The sequence below is a fragment of the Aquarana catesbeiana genome, linkage group LG01 (assembly GCF_042186555.1).
Source record: "Aquarana catesbeiana isolate 2022-GZ linkage group LG01, ASM4218655v1, whole genome shotgun sequence".
Lineage (NCBI taxonomy): Eukaryota > Metazoa > Chordata > Amphibia > Anura > Ranidae > Aquarana > Aquarana catesbeiana.
Window position 1 is genome coordinate 585981350 of NC_133324.1, and position 13054 is coordinate 585994403.

General features: G+C 38.7%; 1 protein-coding gene across 2 annotated transcripts in view; it reads left to right on the plus strand.

Annotated features, from left to right (window-relative positions):
* ANTXR2 (ANTXR cell adhesion molecule 2) overlaps positions 1-13054 on the plus strand; it is a 328021-nt gene that overhangs the window by 221019 nt on the left and 93948 nt on the right. For both annotated transcript variants that reach the window (XM_073597974.1, XM_073597968.1), the window contains exons 16-17: positions 4804-4971; positions 7728-7808. In XM_073597974.1, the coding sequence (XP_073454075.1) occupies positions 4804-4971; positions 7728-7808 (249 nt within the window). The remainder of the gene's footprint in view (positions 1-4803; positions 4972-7727; positions 7809-13054) is intronic.

Below are 13054 nucleotides of genomic sequence, written 5' to 3' on the forward strand. Positions count from 1 at the left end.
GATCCAATTAACCTACCAGCATGTCTTTGGAGTGTGGGAGGAAACCGGAGTACCCGGAGGAAACCCACGCAGGCACAGGGAGAACATGCAAACTCCAGGCACGTAGTGTGGGATTCGAACCAGTGACCCTTCTTACTGCTAGGCGAGAGTGCTACCCACTACACCACTGTGCCGCCCTATATATTAACAGTAATAAATTCATAAACAAGACTATGAGTTCTAGTATATAAATGCATGAATATATAAAAACAGTAGTATGGCTAATGTGCATGTTTTCAACGCAACCTCATCTTTAAAATAAATATATCATAATAAATAATCTGAACCAAGTGCCACACTGACTATAATACTAAATATTGTACCCCATCCCCCACACTCACAGTGTGTACACTAAAGATAAACTAATCGTATACTTATTCAGTCAAATTTTCTATGTTCAAATCTCATGATCACCCATGACATGATCAGCGCAGATGTGCGAAAATAAGGAAATTGGTGAAGGAGAAGAAGAAATTCACAGGAGTTTTCAGGTGTGATATCAAAAGTAACAAAACTTCTATATTTATTGGTAAATAAGTAAAAATAATGTATACATACAAAAATTGCCATTTGAAATACTCATTTCAAATGGTCCTTAAATTCAAAGTGGTATTGAGATGGTAAACCCTGACATGTTTCGTCCGGCTTGAATATACTGTATGATTTGAACTAATCAATAAATGTTCCCCTTGCTGGAGCCACATGGGCAGGAATGCTCTGCAGACTCTGCATGCTGACAGTATACCCTTCTCTGAGGAATCTATGCTCCCGTGTGGTCATTAGTTATAGTAGATTGTTTTGGTCCTTTTATGCCTCATATGGTCACATACAGTCTCTCCTGGGCTGACACCACTGGGAACAACTCTTCATTAGTTCAAATCATATATTCAAGCTTTATATAAGTACCTGTGGGTGCCATGACCCCTTAGCGGAAATACATTCCCTGAAGAAGCCCAAAGGGCGAAACATGTCGGGATTTACAATCTCAATACCGCTTTGAATTCAAGGACTATTTGAAATGGGTTGTGACTGTATATGTTTTTATATGGATACATTATTTTAGATTATTTTCCAATAAATACTGAAGTTTTATTGAAGTTTTGTTACTTTTGATATAGCACCTGAAAAGTCCTGTGAATTTCTGCATCTGCTTCTCTAAAATACCAAAGGATGTGGTGCTATAGTTAATATAATGATTCTCCCACACTAATCCATGTTGTTTCCCACCATATAGTGATGTATCACAAAAAAATTAAACATTTAAATATACAGAAATATAGACAGTAACTTGTGCAATTATACATAATTAATCATTTTCAGACTGCCCACTGTGTATTTACGTTGCTAATTTGATGTTAAATACCGTTGTTATGGCAGCAGATAACTTCCATAACCTCAATATCTTCTTCAATGGCGAGCGGTCCGCCTTAAGATAAAAGTGATCTCAGTAGTGGATTCGCCACATGATCACTTTTATTGGTTGCGGGGAGAGGTGCCCACCTCCCTCTCGCAGTGTCTCGGTCGTCTCCTCCATTTACCCGATCCGTTGGTAGTGGTGGAGACGATCCAATCCTTTCCCCTGATAGGCAGGAAGTCGAATGAGGGATTGCTGGCCCCCACTTGACTCTATGCCATTGGATGACAGGAGCGACGTCAAACGTCACTTCCACCCAATGACCTTAAAGGGGCAATTTTTTTTATTACTTTTAAGTGTAAATGTGAGATCTGAGGTCTTTTTGACCTCAGATCTCACATTAAGGAAGTCCTGTCATGCTTTTTTCTATTACAAAGGATGTTTCCATTTCTTGTAATAGGAATAAAAGCGATCTAATTTTTTTTTTAAAGGGACAATGTAAAGATAAAAAGTAAAAAGTAAAATAAATAACAATTTTTTTTTTTTTTAAAAGCACCCCGTCCCTCTGTGCTTGCATGCAAAAGCAAATGCATACATAAGTCATGCCCACATATGTAAACGGTGTTCAAACCACATATATGAGGTATCGTCGTGATCGTTAGAGTGAAGCAATAATTATAGCAAAATATCTCCTATGTAGCTCAATACTGGTAACCTGTAGAAATGTTTAAACGTCGCCTATGGAGATTTTTAAGTGTCAAAGTTTGTCGCCATTCCAAGAGCGGGTGCAATTATAGTCCCCCCCCCCACACACACACACACATACATGCATGTAGACATGTAAATACATGTTCCGGGGAGTGCCCTAGAATTAACTTGAATGCACTTTTTACTAAAATTTTGCGTTCCATAAACCAGTATGCTAATATTGGATGGCATTCTCTAGGGTGCTTACTCTTAGAAAATATTTATTGTTTTGGGGGTTTGACTTAAACTTCAGGTCTAAAATTATTTTTTAAACATGTGCTAACAATTCAAACACAGCACTGACAGTGCTCCCAACAAAAGGATTAAGGCTAGATAGGTGTAAGCAGGAATCCCATTTTGCTTTCACAAATACCACATATATTTTATGCAATCTTTTAATAATAAAAAAAGAACCGTACTCTCACTATACTGTACAGTATTTAGATCTGCACCCATATAGCACTACCCTCAATCACTCTACCCAGCTATTGTATTCTGAGGAGAGCAAAACTTCTTCCCTCCAGAATATTCTAATGCTCAAAAGATAGGAGGATGGTAATTTTCTTGACGCATTTCCCAGAACAAGTCTGCTTCCTCAGTGTTAGGGATGAGCTGAACATTTGGCCCGAAGAATGAACTTTGGCTGTTAGACTGTTTGTAACCTTAAAGGGCTCTGCGTGCTGTTAAAAAATCACTGGTCCTGGGTGAATAAATTTAAAAGATTTTTTGTTTTTTGGTATTGGCACATGTTCCCTAGGTTAGTGCTCACCTCCCATGCTATTTATTTTAAACCCCCTTGCCTATTAGCCCAGAAAATAGGCATTTTTATTTTGATAGATTATGTGGTTTCAGATTCAGCATCTGAACTTCTTTGAAGTTTACCAAACCCTGCTCTAACCAAACCCAGGGCAGTTTGGCTCATCCCTAGTCAAAGTTAGAAGAGTATACACCCTCTTTAGTTAAGGACAGACAATGCCACAACAGAGCAGCTTGGAGGCTTCCCACATCGTGTGATATTGGACCTATTCCTCTAATCTTGATTCTATTGAAGAGCTACAGCTTCTGGCTGAATTTTCACATCTGACATTTCCTGGAGTGTCAGATGCATGTGACACACCCTGTTACATTCACTAGCCCCTCTGTCCCTAATGTTTCCTGTAGTGATGTAGGGGTTGCTGAGATGAATCAAATTTAAGGATAAGAACACCACCCACAGTTTATAATACTTTAAGTGGCAGCTCCATTTCAGGTAGGACTTTCTGTTCTAGGCGCAGTGGTGGGAATTTAAGTGAGGGCGGATTGTTTAACTTAAATACCAACAGCTTTTATTTTTAACTTGAATTTCAAAGTGCATTATCTGGCCATGACTCCTATCCTTGCTTCACAATATTGTATGTGTCAGACCTGAAACTATCATGTTCATATCAGATGTCATGAGTCCTGATATGATATGCACATGGTTGTATTAGATCACAATAATAAAAAGTGTTGAAAGGGGAATAAGAATGCCAGGCCTGAAGTAAAAAAACAAACTAAATCTGTACCCTAAAATGTGGTAAGAATTCATGACTGGTTTGCCTAAATCATCAAACTCTGCCAGTCATATTACTTCCAGACATCTAATTGTCATGAATATAGATGGTACTTTTTTCTGAACTTAAAAATGAGATAACAATCTATGTGTCTTTTAACCCCTTGCTGATGTAGGGAGATAGCCCTTTAAGTGGGCTGTAATGCCGAGGTCGGTGGGAGGGGCTCCCGATCGCAACAGCTGGAGGGCCACCAGTTTGAGACCCCTGGTGTAGAGAATACAGGAGACTAATACTGAGTCTAATTTAGGTTCCTACACAAACTGCATTTAAAAATACATTTTATTATCCCTAATTGAATTTGTCACTGCATTAATTGGTGTTTCTATTTTTTCCTGGAGTTTAGCTCTAAAATGTAAATTCAGCCAAAACATTTTTTTTTGTATTAAAGGGAAGAGTTATATCCTCAACTAGGTATTTTTTGTACTTGTGTCACAGTTGGAAATTCACTGTTACTTCCTGTTAATGAGGACATATCTAAAAGTTAGTAGCTGTAACAGATATAGAAGGAATTAGGAACACCTGTTATAGTGATAAATGTTGGTTTGAAATTCTATTTTTCTTATTTTTGGGGACAATTCTTACAACTTGTTCTGTCTGTGTGTAGAGAAAATAAATTTCCCTTATAGGGGCACAGACAGCAATACACCCCCCCCCCCCCCCCCGGACACACACACACACACTCTCTATCTAAAACCTAAGAAAAGAGTTTTGACTTGTGTTCCACTGGTATTGCTTCACTGCATCACACTGTATTGTACACAGTTATCATCATATCGTTGCATGTTTTTTTTTTTTTTTTCTCTACAGGATGTCAAGTAGTGAAGGCTTTTCCCTATTTTGTCTCCAAAAAATGCATCAATGATAAAAAATATTAATTTTATTTATCACAAAAATACATGCGCTAAAATATGTTCATTAGTCCCACACAAAGGTTTTCAGGTTCTGTTAAACTTTTCTAAAGAGGCATGTTGGTTGATCAAATCTGTTCTTACTTCATATCTTTTAAATATTAAATTTCTTAAAAATATATATTTTACTCAATATAATTTATTACATATCATTTGTCTCTAGGTACGTTGGGGTGATAAAGGCTCCACTGAAGAAGGTGCAAGATTAGAGATGGCCAAAAATGCTGTTATAACAGTACCAGAGGAAGATGAAGTACCCATACAACCTAAACCTCAGAAACCTAAGCCTACCTCATCAGCACATCAAACAAAATGGTACACTCCAATTAAGGTAAGTACGCAATTTAAATGAACCTATGTGCTATATTGAAAGAAGTAAATCCTTACAACTGAATCATTTTTCTAAGGTATATGTAGCACCCTCTACCTTAGGTAGGTAGGTGCTAGAGTAGTGGGTTTGTTTTGTACTGTCAGCGCAGGTAAATTTAGCAGCCCTTTGCAGTGAGCTAGGCCTGTGTGCTTTGATCTGGAGGCAGGGGACTGGTTCAGTGTAACAGCAAGTGACTGACATGTGCTTCAGCTCTTGGGGGCCTCCCCTGGTTTTCAGAAGGTTCTGGAAAAGAGGCAGGGCAGAGAGCTGGAGTGACATGGGGTGTATGTGGGAGCCCTGACCAATCCCCAACTAGGATTGTCAGGGGGCAGGCCTCCTATATATACCCATTGTCAGCCTGCTGTGGGAGGAGTTTTCAGGTGGAAGAACTGAATGATGGAGTGTTAGACTGTCATGGTCTGAGGGAACCCCCTTTCTGGGGGGGTGAACTCAGGCCTTGAGCTCAGGAGCTAGGAGGGAGCATCTCTCCACACGGTCATTGAGAGGTGTCCTGGAACAGGAGCAGGAAGAAGACAGTTGGGAGCACTGCCAGGCAAGTCATTCAGGAGGGATCCATGTCGGGGTCGTGAGTGAGAAGCACAGTGTGAAGCTCTGGGAGAGACATGCCAGGATTTGAATGTGGAGCTAGTGGGAGAGACTGTGGTGGTGTTTTGGAGTCAAGTCGTTGCAGCCATGAGGGCTTGCAGGATTTGCATTGGACGTGCTGGGATCAGTAGTCCACCAAGTGTCAGTTAGCACATTTCTTTCTTCCAACTAAAATGGTTGCTACCACAATGGGGACTGCAGACCCCTGCCTATAAAGGTCTATTAGGAAAACATTAGGACTTATTCAGAGTGAGGCCTAGCCATGTGCTAATGGACACAGGAACCTAGATTTGGATAGTGAAGTGAAGCAAGTGATCTCAAGTAGTGTGCTGGAGGAGATGTGCAGAGGAAGAGACTGTCAAATTTAGACTCAACCAACATTGATTTCATTGAGAAGTATTCATCTGGGCACCCCATGTCCCTTTTCCCCATCCAAGTTTAATCCCCTAACAAGAACAACAAAAACAAGCAAAAGACTGTTCATTGTCTAAGAAAAGTGTGCCAAAATGGATGTCTGACCAGCAGGGTGAAATGTGTGGATGCTAGAACACGTAGTGACCCCATGAGGGCACCACTACATATATATAGGAAACTTTGAAAAAAAAAAAACTTTGCTAATTGACCCCTTATCAACCCTTAGATAAACTTTTTAAAGATATTTTTTAGCATTAATATTTAAGTTTGTGTTGCATGTTCATTAATTTTGTTTGTTTTTTCTGTGTCATAAAAAGGCCCGTTTTGTTCATTCATAAAACATTTTCCATGCTTTGTACCAGAAAGTCACTTTAGTGTCATTATAAACAGGCTACATTATAGAATAAAATATATACTTTTTATCTACAGTTTCAATACTTATTTTAAAATTATCCTGATAAAATTAGAAAAGAATGCTTTTTTTTATTTTGTTGTGTATTTATATCTATAGATTGCATAGAAAATAAAATAATTTTTGCAAAAAATATTGCCAGAAGAAAGCCTAGTTTGTCCCCCCAAAAAAGATGGATGCATGACTTCATTATGATACAGTATATGGGTACTAGAGCTGAAATGGTTAATAATTCTTCCTTATTATATACGTAGTGCCACTTCTTTTTCAATTAACTTAATTTTAAAGAAGAATTCCAGGCATGGTGTATTTTTACATAGTCACATTGGTCCAGCTTGGACCAATGTAACTAAGTATATTCCATAACTGGGTAAAGCCCTGGAGGGCTGGAAATCACTAAAGTAGACACTCTCCACTTGTTTCTGGGTCTAGTGCTGAGCAGCCAGCCTAATACTTACTAAATACCAGAAGTAGGCCACTCAGCATAGGCACCATTCAAAGAATCTATTAAAAATGTACCGCACTAACAACACAGTGCAATTAAAAAATGTGATTACATAACCAAATTTCGGGTAAAAAATTCAAATATGTAACAAGATGACTAAAGTAAATACAGTTATAATACATATGGTTTGCATGGCATTTTATAATATATTATTTACATTATTGGGTATCAAAATACTGTGCAGGCAGCTTTTCATTTGTAGTCTTTATTGGCAACTAAAACCCAGATTTCTGTCTTTTTTCATTATAATAGCCATTCAGAGAATTTTCTGTCTGAATGCAAAGCACTCTGATTAGACAAGATAGAGAGCATTATGTTACACCCCCCCCCCCCCCCCCACTTCATCTCATTCAATCAGAGAGCGATTTTAGTCATTCAGAAAATGCAAAGCATTCTTTAAATGGCATCCATGTAGAGCGGCTGACCCCTTGTGTTTTCAATGCATCAGGCTGGCCACTCAGTACAGGACCCTGAAGCAAGTGGAAATCACTGGATTGGTGGCTCGATGCTGATTAGTGGTTGAGGAGAAGTAACTCAATTTCTTATAGGAACACATTGATACAAAAGGCCCTGAGTGAAGCCTATTTCTTGTTTCATATAGGGCCACAGGATTTCCGGGAGTGATGACAATGTGCTATATACTAAATATTACCCTCACATTTGTTGTTCAGTTTTTCAGATATCAGTTTACCAGCTTTTTATAATAATCCATATGTTGGTTTTCTATTGCATACTGCTCATTATATTAAAAATAACCCTTATCTCCAATTCATTTTAAAGGGTCGACTTGATGCACTGTGGGCACTGTTACGAAGGCAGTATGACCGGGTTTCTTTGATGCGACCTCAGCAAGGAGATGAGGTACTCAATAATTTCATACAACATTGTACTTAACCTAGAGAATACAGAGGGGTTCATTTACTAAAGGCAAATCCACTCTGCACTACAAAGTGCACTTGCTGTAAATCGCTATAGATCTGGGGGGAAGATCTGAAATGAGGGGAAGCTCTGCTGATTTTATCATCCAATCATGTGCAAGCTAAAATGCTGTTTTTTATTTATCTTGCATCTCCCCCTCAGATCTACAGCGACTGCACTTCCACATGCACTTGTAGTGCAAAGTGGATTTGCCTTTAGTAAATAACCCCCAGTATATTGTTCTTTAGTTAGGTGAATATATCTTTTTGAAACTAAAACCTAAAGCTTCAGTCCACCATAACTGATACTTTAGTTATAGGTGGAACCTGGTGGCTGAGTATTCTCCTGGCTTCTTATATGTCTTGGACACTCCAACTGTGAAATTTCCCTGCCACAGTTAAACTCACCAACATATACCAAAAACTGAAATAGCCATTGAGTGGACTGGCCATTGAAAAAACATTTACTTCAAATGAAACAAGTAGCAAAAGTGTTTTCTTTATGTACAGTGGTTGTTTTAAAGTTTCTTAAACCTTCTTACTGTCTGGCATTTTTGAAGACAATGCAGTAATATAAAAACAAGATTCTAATAAGACTTAGGCAGATAGCATAAGCAGTTTAGGCAGCGTAGGGTAGGCAGTGTATTCAGAGAGGAAGACAAGGCTGAGTGAGACTGGTTACCTTGTTATAAATGTGCTTCTGAAAGAATGGTCAAACATTCCCATAGACACACTTCTAAACCTTGTGGACAGCCTTCGCAGAAGAAGCTGTTATAGCTGCAAAGGGTGGACCAACTCAATATTGAACAATACGGACTAACTGGCATTAAAGTTCTTGTTTGTGTAAAGGCAGGCGTCCCAGTACTTTTGGTAATATAGTGTATGTATATATGTGTGTATATATACATATATATATATATATATATATATATATATATATACATTTATTTTCCAATACTGTTTATTGCTGCCTATAGCAGTAACACACTGCAAAAGCTAATTACTGATTGCACGTAAATATAGACATGTTCATTTTAAAATGCTAAAAACCCTCCTTGTCCAAACTATTCTTTTTTTCTGTTGAGCTAAAACATGCTCTTTGTAGACTTTTCAGACTGCTGTACTGATGCCATTAGAGCAGCAGGGACAGAGGTGGCATTCTCAGGGTGCTCTGCACTTGAAAGAGAGGCTGTGGGATCTGTCATGATTTGGCACAGGCTAGAAAGAAGCTATCTGGCCACATTTCAAATGCCTTGAGTTACTCATAAGTTTAATACTGATGGATACAACTTAAAAATGAAATCATTGCCTTTGTAGCATTGCTCACAAAAAGACTGAAAGCAACCTGTTTTTCTGACAGGATACAAAAAAAAAAAGCATTGTCACTAATTTATTAGCTAAAGACAACTAATTTCCTGCAGTTTTCTTTTTTATCTTTAATTTTTACTAAAAAATTTGACATGTTGTCAAGCTGTATAAATATATCAGAAATATATAACAATGTGCAATAGGCAGAGTATTATTTATTTATAGTAATCATCAATGGACTACAGTATTAATTGAAGCTTAACTAGTCTGTATCAAAGGCAAGAGATGCTTCACGTTTTCACCCCCCCCCCCCTCCCCATATCACACTCTCCCTCAGCTCTGTTAGTATCAAGTGTGGCCCAATGTTTGAGAAGGCCGCACACAGTCTAGTCACAAACCAGGAAAGGGCTTTGATTGTGGATGGAATTCCTAAGAGTCATACATTTTTCAGCTGGCAAACCGCAAGGTTATGGAAGCTGATACAGGTGCGAGCTAGCAGGTTGCCTCTGACATCTGTTCAGAGCAGAGGCATGGGTCTTCACCAGCCTGCAGCGAGGCTGCTGGATTGTCAGCAGATGTAGTTAAGAGTGGCAGAACAGTTTTGGTCTCACACTTGCTGCCTGGGGGGCTTAAACACCAAAGGTAAAGAGGGGGTGGACACAGCTGTGCTCCCAAACTTGCCTGAGGCACAAATAAAGAGATCTAATATAGTTTGACTCTGTTGTGGTGAGGAGACTAGGACAGAAAGCCACTTCAGAGGCAACTTAACGCAACAACATCTGCCGCCAAGTTTCCAGGGAGTGACAGGGGACAGCAGGTACAGATCGAAGTCCCCACGTAAACAGCCTCCATTAAGCCATGAACTCTTTTGATGGGTTTCCATCAAACATGCTGGAGTCTGCCGCAGGAGTTGGTATTGTTTTCAAAGCAGTGTTTTGTTATGTGCACTAACAAGGTAATTTATAAATGATGCATTAATAGGAACTTTTGCTTATGAAAAAAAGTGATTGAGACAGAACAGACTATAAAAAAAGTAAGAAAGTAATTCAATAAGCCTGTCATGATTAAAGTCTCTATAGAGCCATTTTGCATCTGAGGTCACAGTAACCTTCAGGTTATATTACTTCAATGAACTATTCATTGCCCATATACCCATGCCTCAATAGTGATATATTCAACCTCAAAAAATTCAGTTACAGTATGTTTCACATTTTGTCACATTTTGTTCAAAAGTCACCAATGTTTTGACCAATAAGACTATGTACTAAACAGTACTAAACACAAAAGTACTAATGTTTTTTTTTCCAGTGTCTGTATCTCTAATCCATTATCTTAAGGAGTTGTAAATGTTCATTCAAATTAGTTTTATATTCATCTCTGTATAAGACAGTGTAGACTATATCCAAACAGTGCAGAGATACACTTGCCACCTGATAGCAATGCCTTATCCCCTGCAAATAGATCTCTGAGTGATTATAGCATTTTCTTCTGCTGATTTACATGAGTTACAGTGTTACAGTGTTACAGTAAAATGTGGTAACAATTTATTCTGTTCTTTGCTACAACATACATACTTTACCTTTTAGTGTTTTTGTATAAAAGTATACAGATCATTCTGAAGTTGTAGTCAAAAGTCAGGTACTGAAAATCACTTATAAATAGAGAGGTGAAAATCCATTTTTTTTCTCTTCTTCTTTTTTTTAGGGGGGGGGGAACTTATTACAGTTCTATTTGCTTCAGATCTTGGAATATATTGCTGCAGCATGTAGTTATTAAACATGTCAATAGATAGGTGACACCCTAGAATAGAGTACACGATTACTCTGTCAGTGGTGTTGTGAAGAAATGTTGTTCCCAGGAACTGAGTTTGGATAATCAAACTTAACTTTTATGCACAATTAATATTATTGTAAATGCAGCAGGCAGCACAGTGGCTAAGTGGTTAGCACTTCTGCCAGGCAGCACTAGGGCCGTTGGTTTGGATCCCGATCATGGCACTACCTACCTGGAATTTATTCTCCCTGAGTCTGTGTGGATTTCCTTCCACACTCCAAAGACATGCTGGAAGGTTAGTTGGCTCCTGCCTAAATTGGCTGAAAACCAATCGATCGAACACCGCTAATTGCTCAGTTCTCACAGCTCCCCAGGCAGAAAGCTGGTGACTGTCAGTCATAGCTCTCTGCTTTGCCTGTCAGTCACAGCTTTCTGCTTTGCCCCCTCCTCTCTCACTGGAGCACTGGGCTGCGGAGGGGGCAGAAGCGGCCGGCTCAGGCTTCCAGCGGCTCGCTGAAAGGCTGACCCGGGTGTCGGTCCAGGGATCTAGGTGGATCTCGACTTCATGGTCGTGATGATGCCGAGCCTAGACCAACACTGTGATGTCAGCAGAGAGCGGACTTCAGCCTGCTCTCTGCTGAAAATGGGTCATGGGAGTGCAAAACCAACTGCACTCTTGTGATCCATAGGAGAAGTACAGCCAAACCAGCTTTGGCTGTACTTCTCCTTTTAAGTACCATAAATCAATATATGCGGTGCTTTTGCTATGTTACAAACAATTGTGCAAATGTATAAAACTGTAATGTCTTAAAAGCTGGAAATTCATTACAAAAATTCTAATTTAATACATTGCTATTTGGAAAATGCTGTAAAAGCCCCTAATAAAAGCTTGCTTTCCTGCACTGATACAGTATAACCAAGGACTGTTTTAGTGAAAGTACACTTTATGTAGTACTTGAACTATGCAGGCATCCAATGGATTCATAATTATTTGCCATATGCTTTCACTGGTTAGATTATTATGCCTTCGGAGAGAACAGGATTTCTGGTAAATCTGGATACTGCAAAATTAGCAAGTGTAAAGTACAGAATGATTTGTACCAATACATACTGTAAGCATGAAATACTCAGTGTAGTGATACATATATTAAGCTATGGTTTATACCACTGGAAGATAAAAACCTCAAGGATGGGATTTTAAAGGCAATTATGGAAAAGAAATAAATATATAGTAAAGAAAATTATACATATAAAAAATATATGCATTTATTGATACAAAATGCGAATCATAAAAACAAAATTCTTATGGGAACAAGCCACAAGAAAAACACATGTAAATGCATAGAAAATATTACACAATTGTAGACAGAGGTGGTAGAATCCTACTACATAGGCATGAACGATCCAAGCGGGTAGCCTAGAATGTATATAGTGGAAAGGTCCAATGCATTTCGAAAAGTGCATACATTATAATCTTCATCAGGGACTGTTACCACCTATATCAAATAAATTGGTCTGGAGAAAGAATTCCCTCAACACCTCAAACTCATCCTGAAAGTTTGCACACACCTTTCATCATACAAAAAGGCTGTGGGGTATAAAACTCAACAAGGGCAATAGCTATAAAGGGAGAGCGAGTTGTAGTCTGGCAATCTCTGAGTCCAAAAGGGGACACCTAGATTGCAGTAGCCCCTACAAGGATCATCCCAGCCATCCCAGCTATTTTTATATATATAATTTTCTTTACTATATATTTTTTTCTTTTCCATAATTGCCTTTAAAATCCCATCCTTGAGGTTTTTATCTTCCAATGCCTAGAGGGATGATGGCAATTTACTTGCCAACCTATGGGAGTCTATTAATTACCATGGTTTATACCATCACCTCAACTATGACCAAACTTGGAATAGGATGCTATGAATAATGGACTGCTTACCAAATGAATCCAATATAGAGACCACCTTGAAGAACTGGACCTGATAAGTATTTATTCTTTCTGAAATATTGATCAAGTTCCTGTTGTGGAACCTATATGGATTGCCCAGTTACATCATTGAAACATCAAGTTGAGGATTGTGTTGCTCTTATCCACAGTGCGAGGGGGGCGGT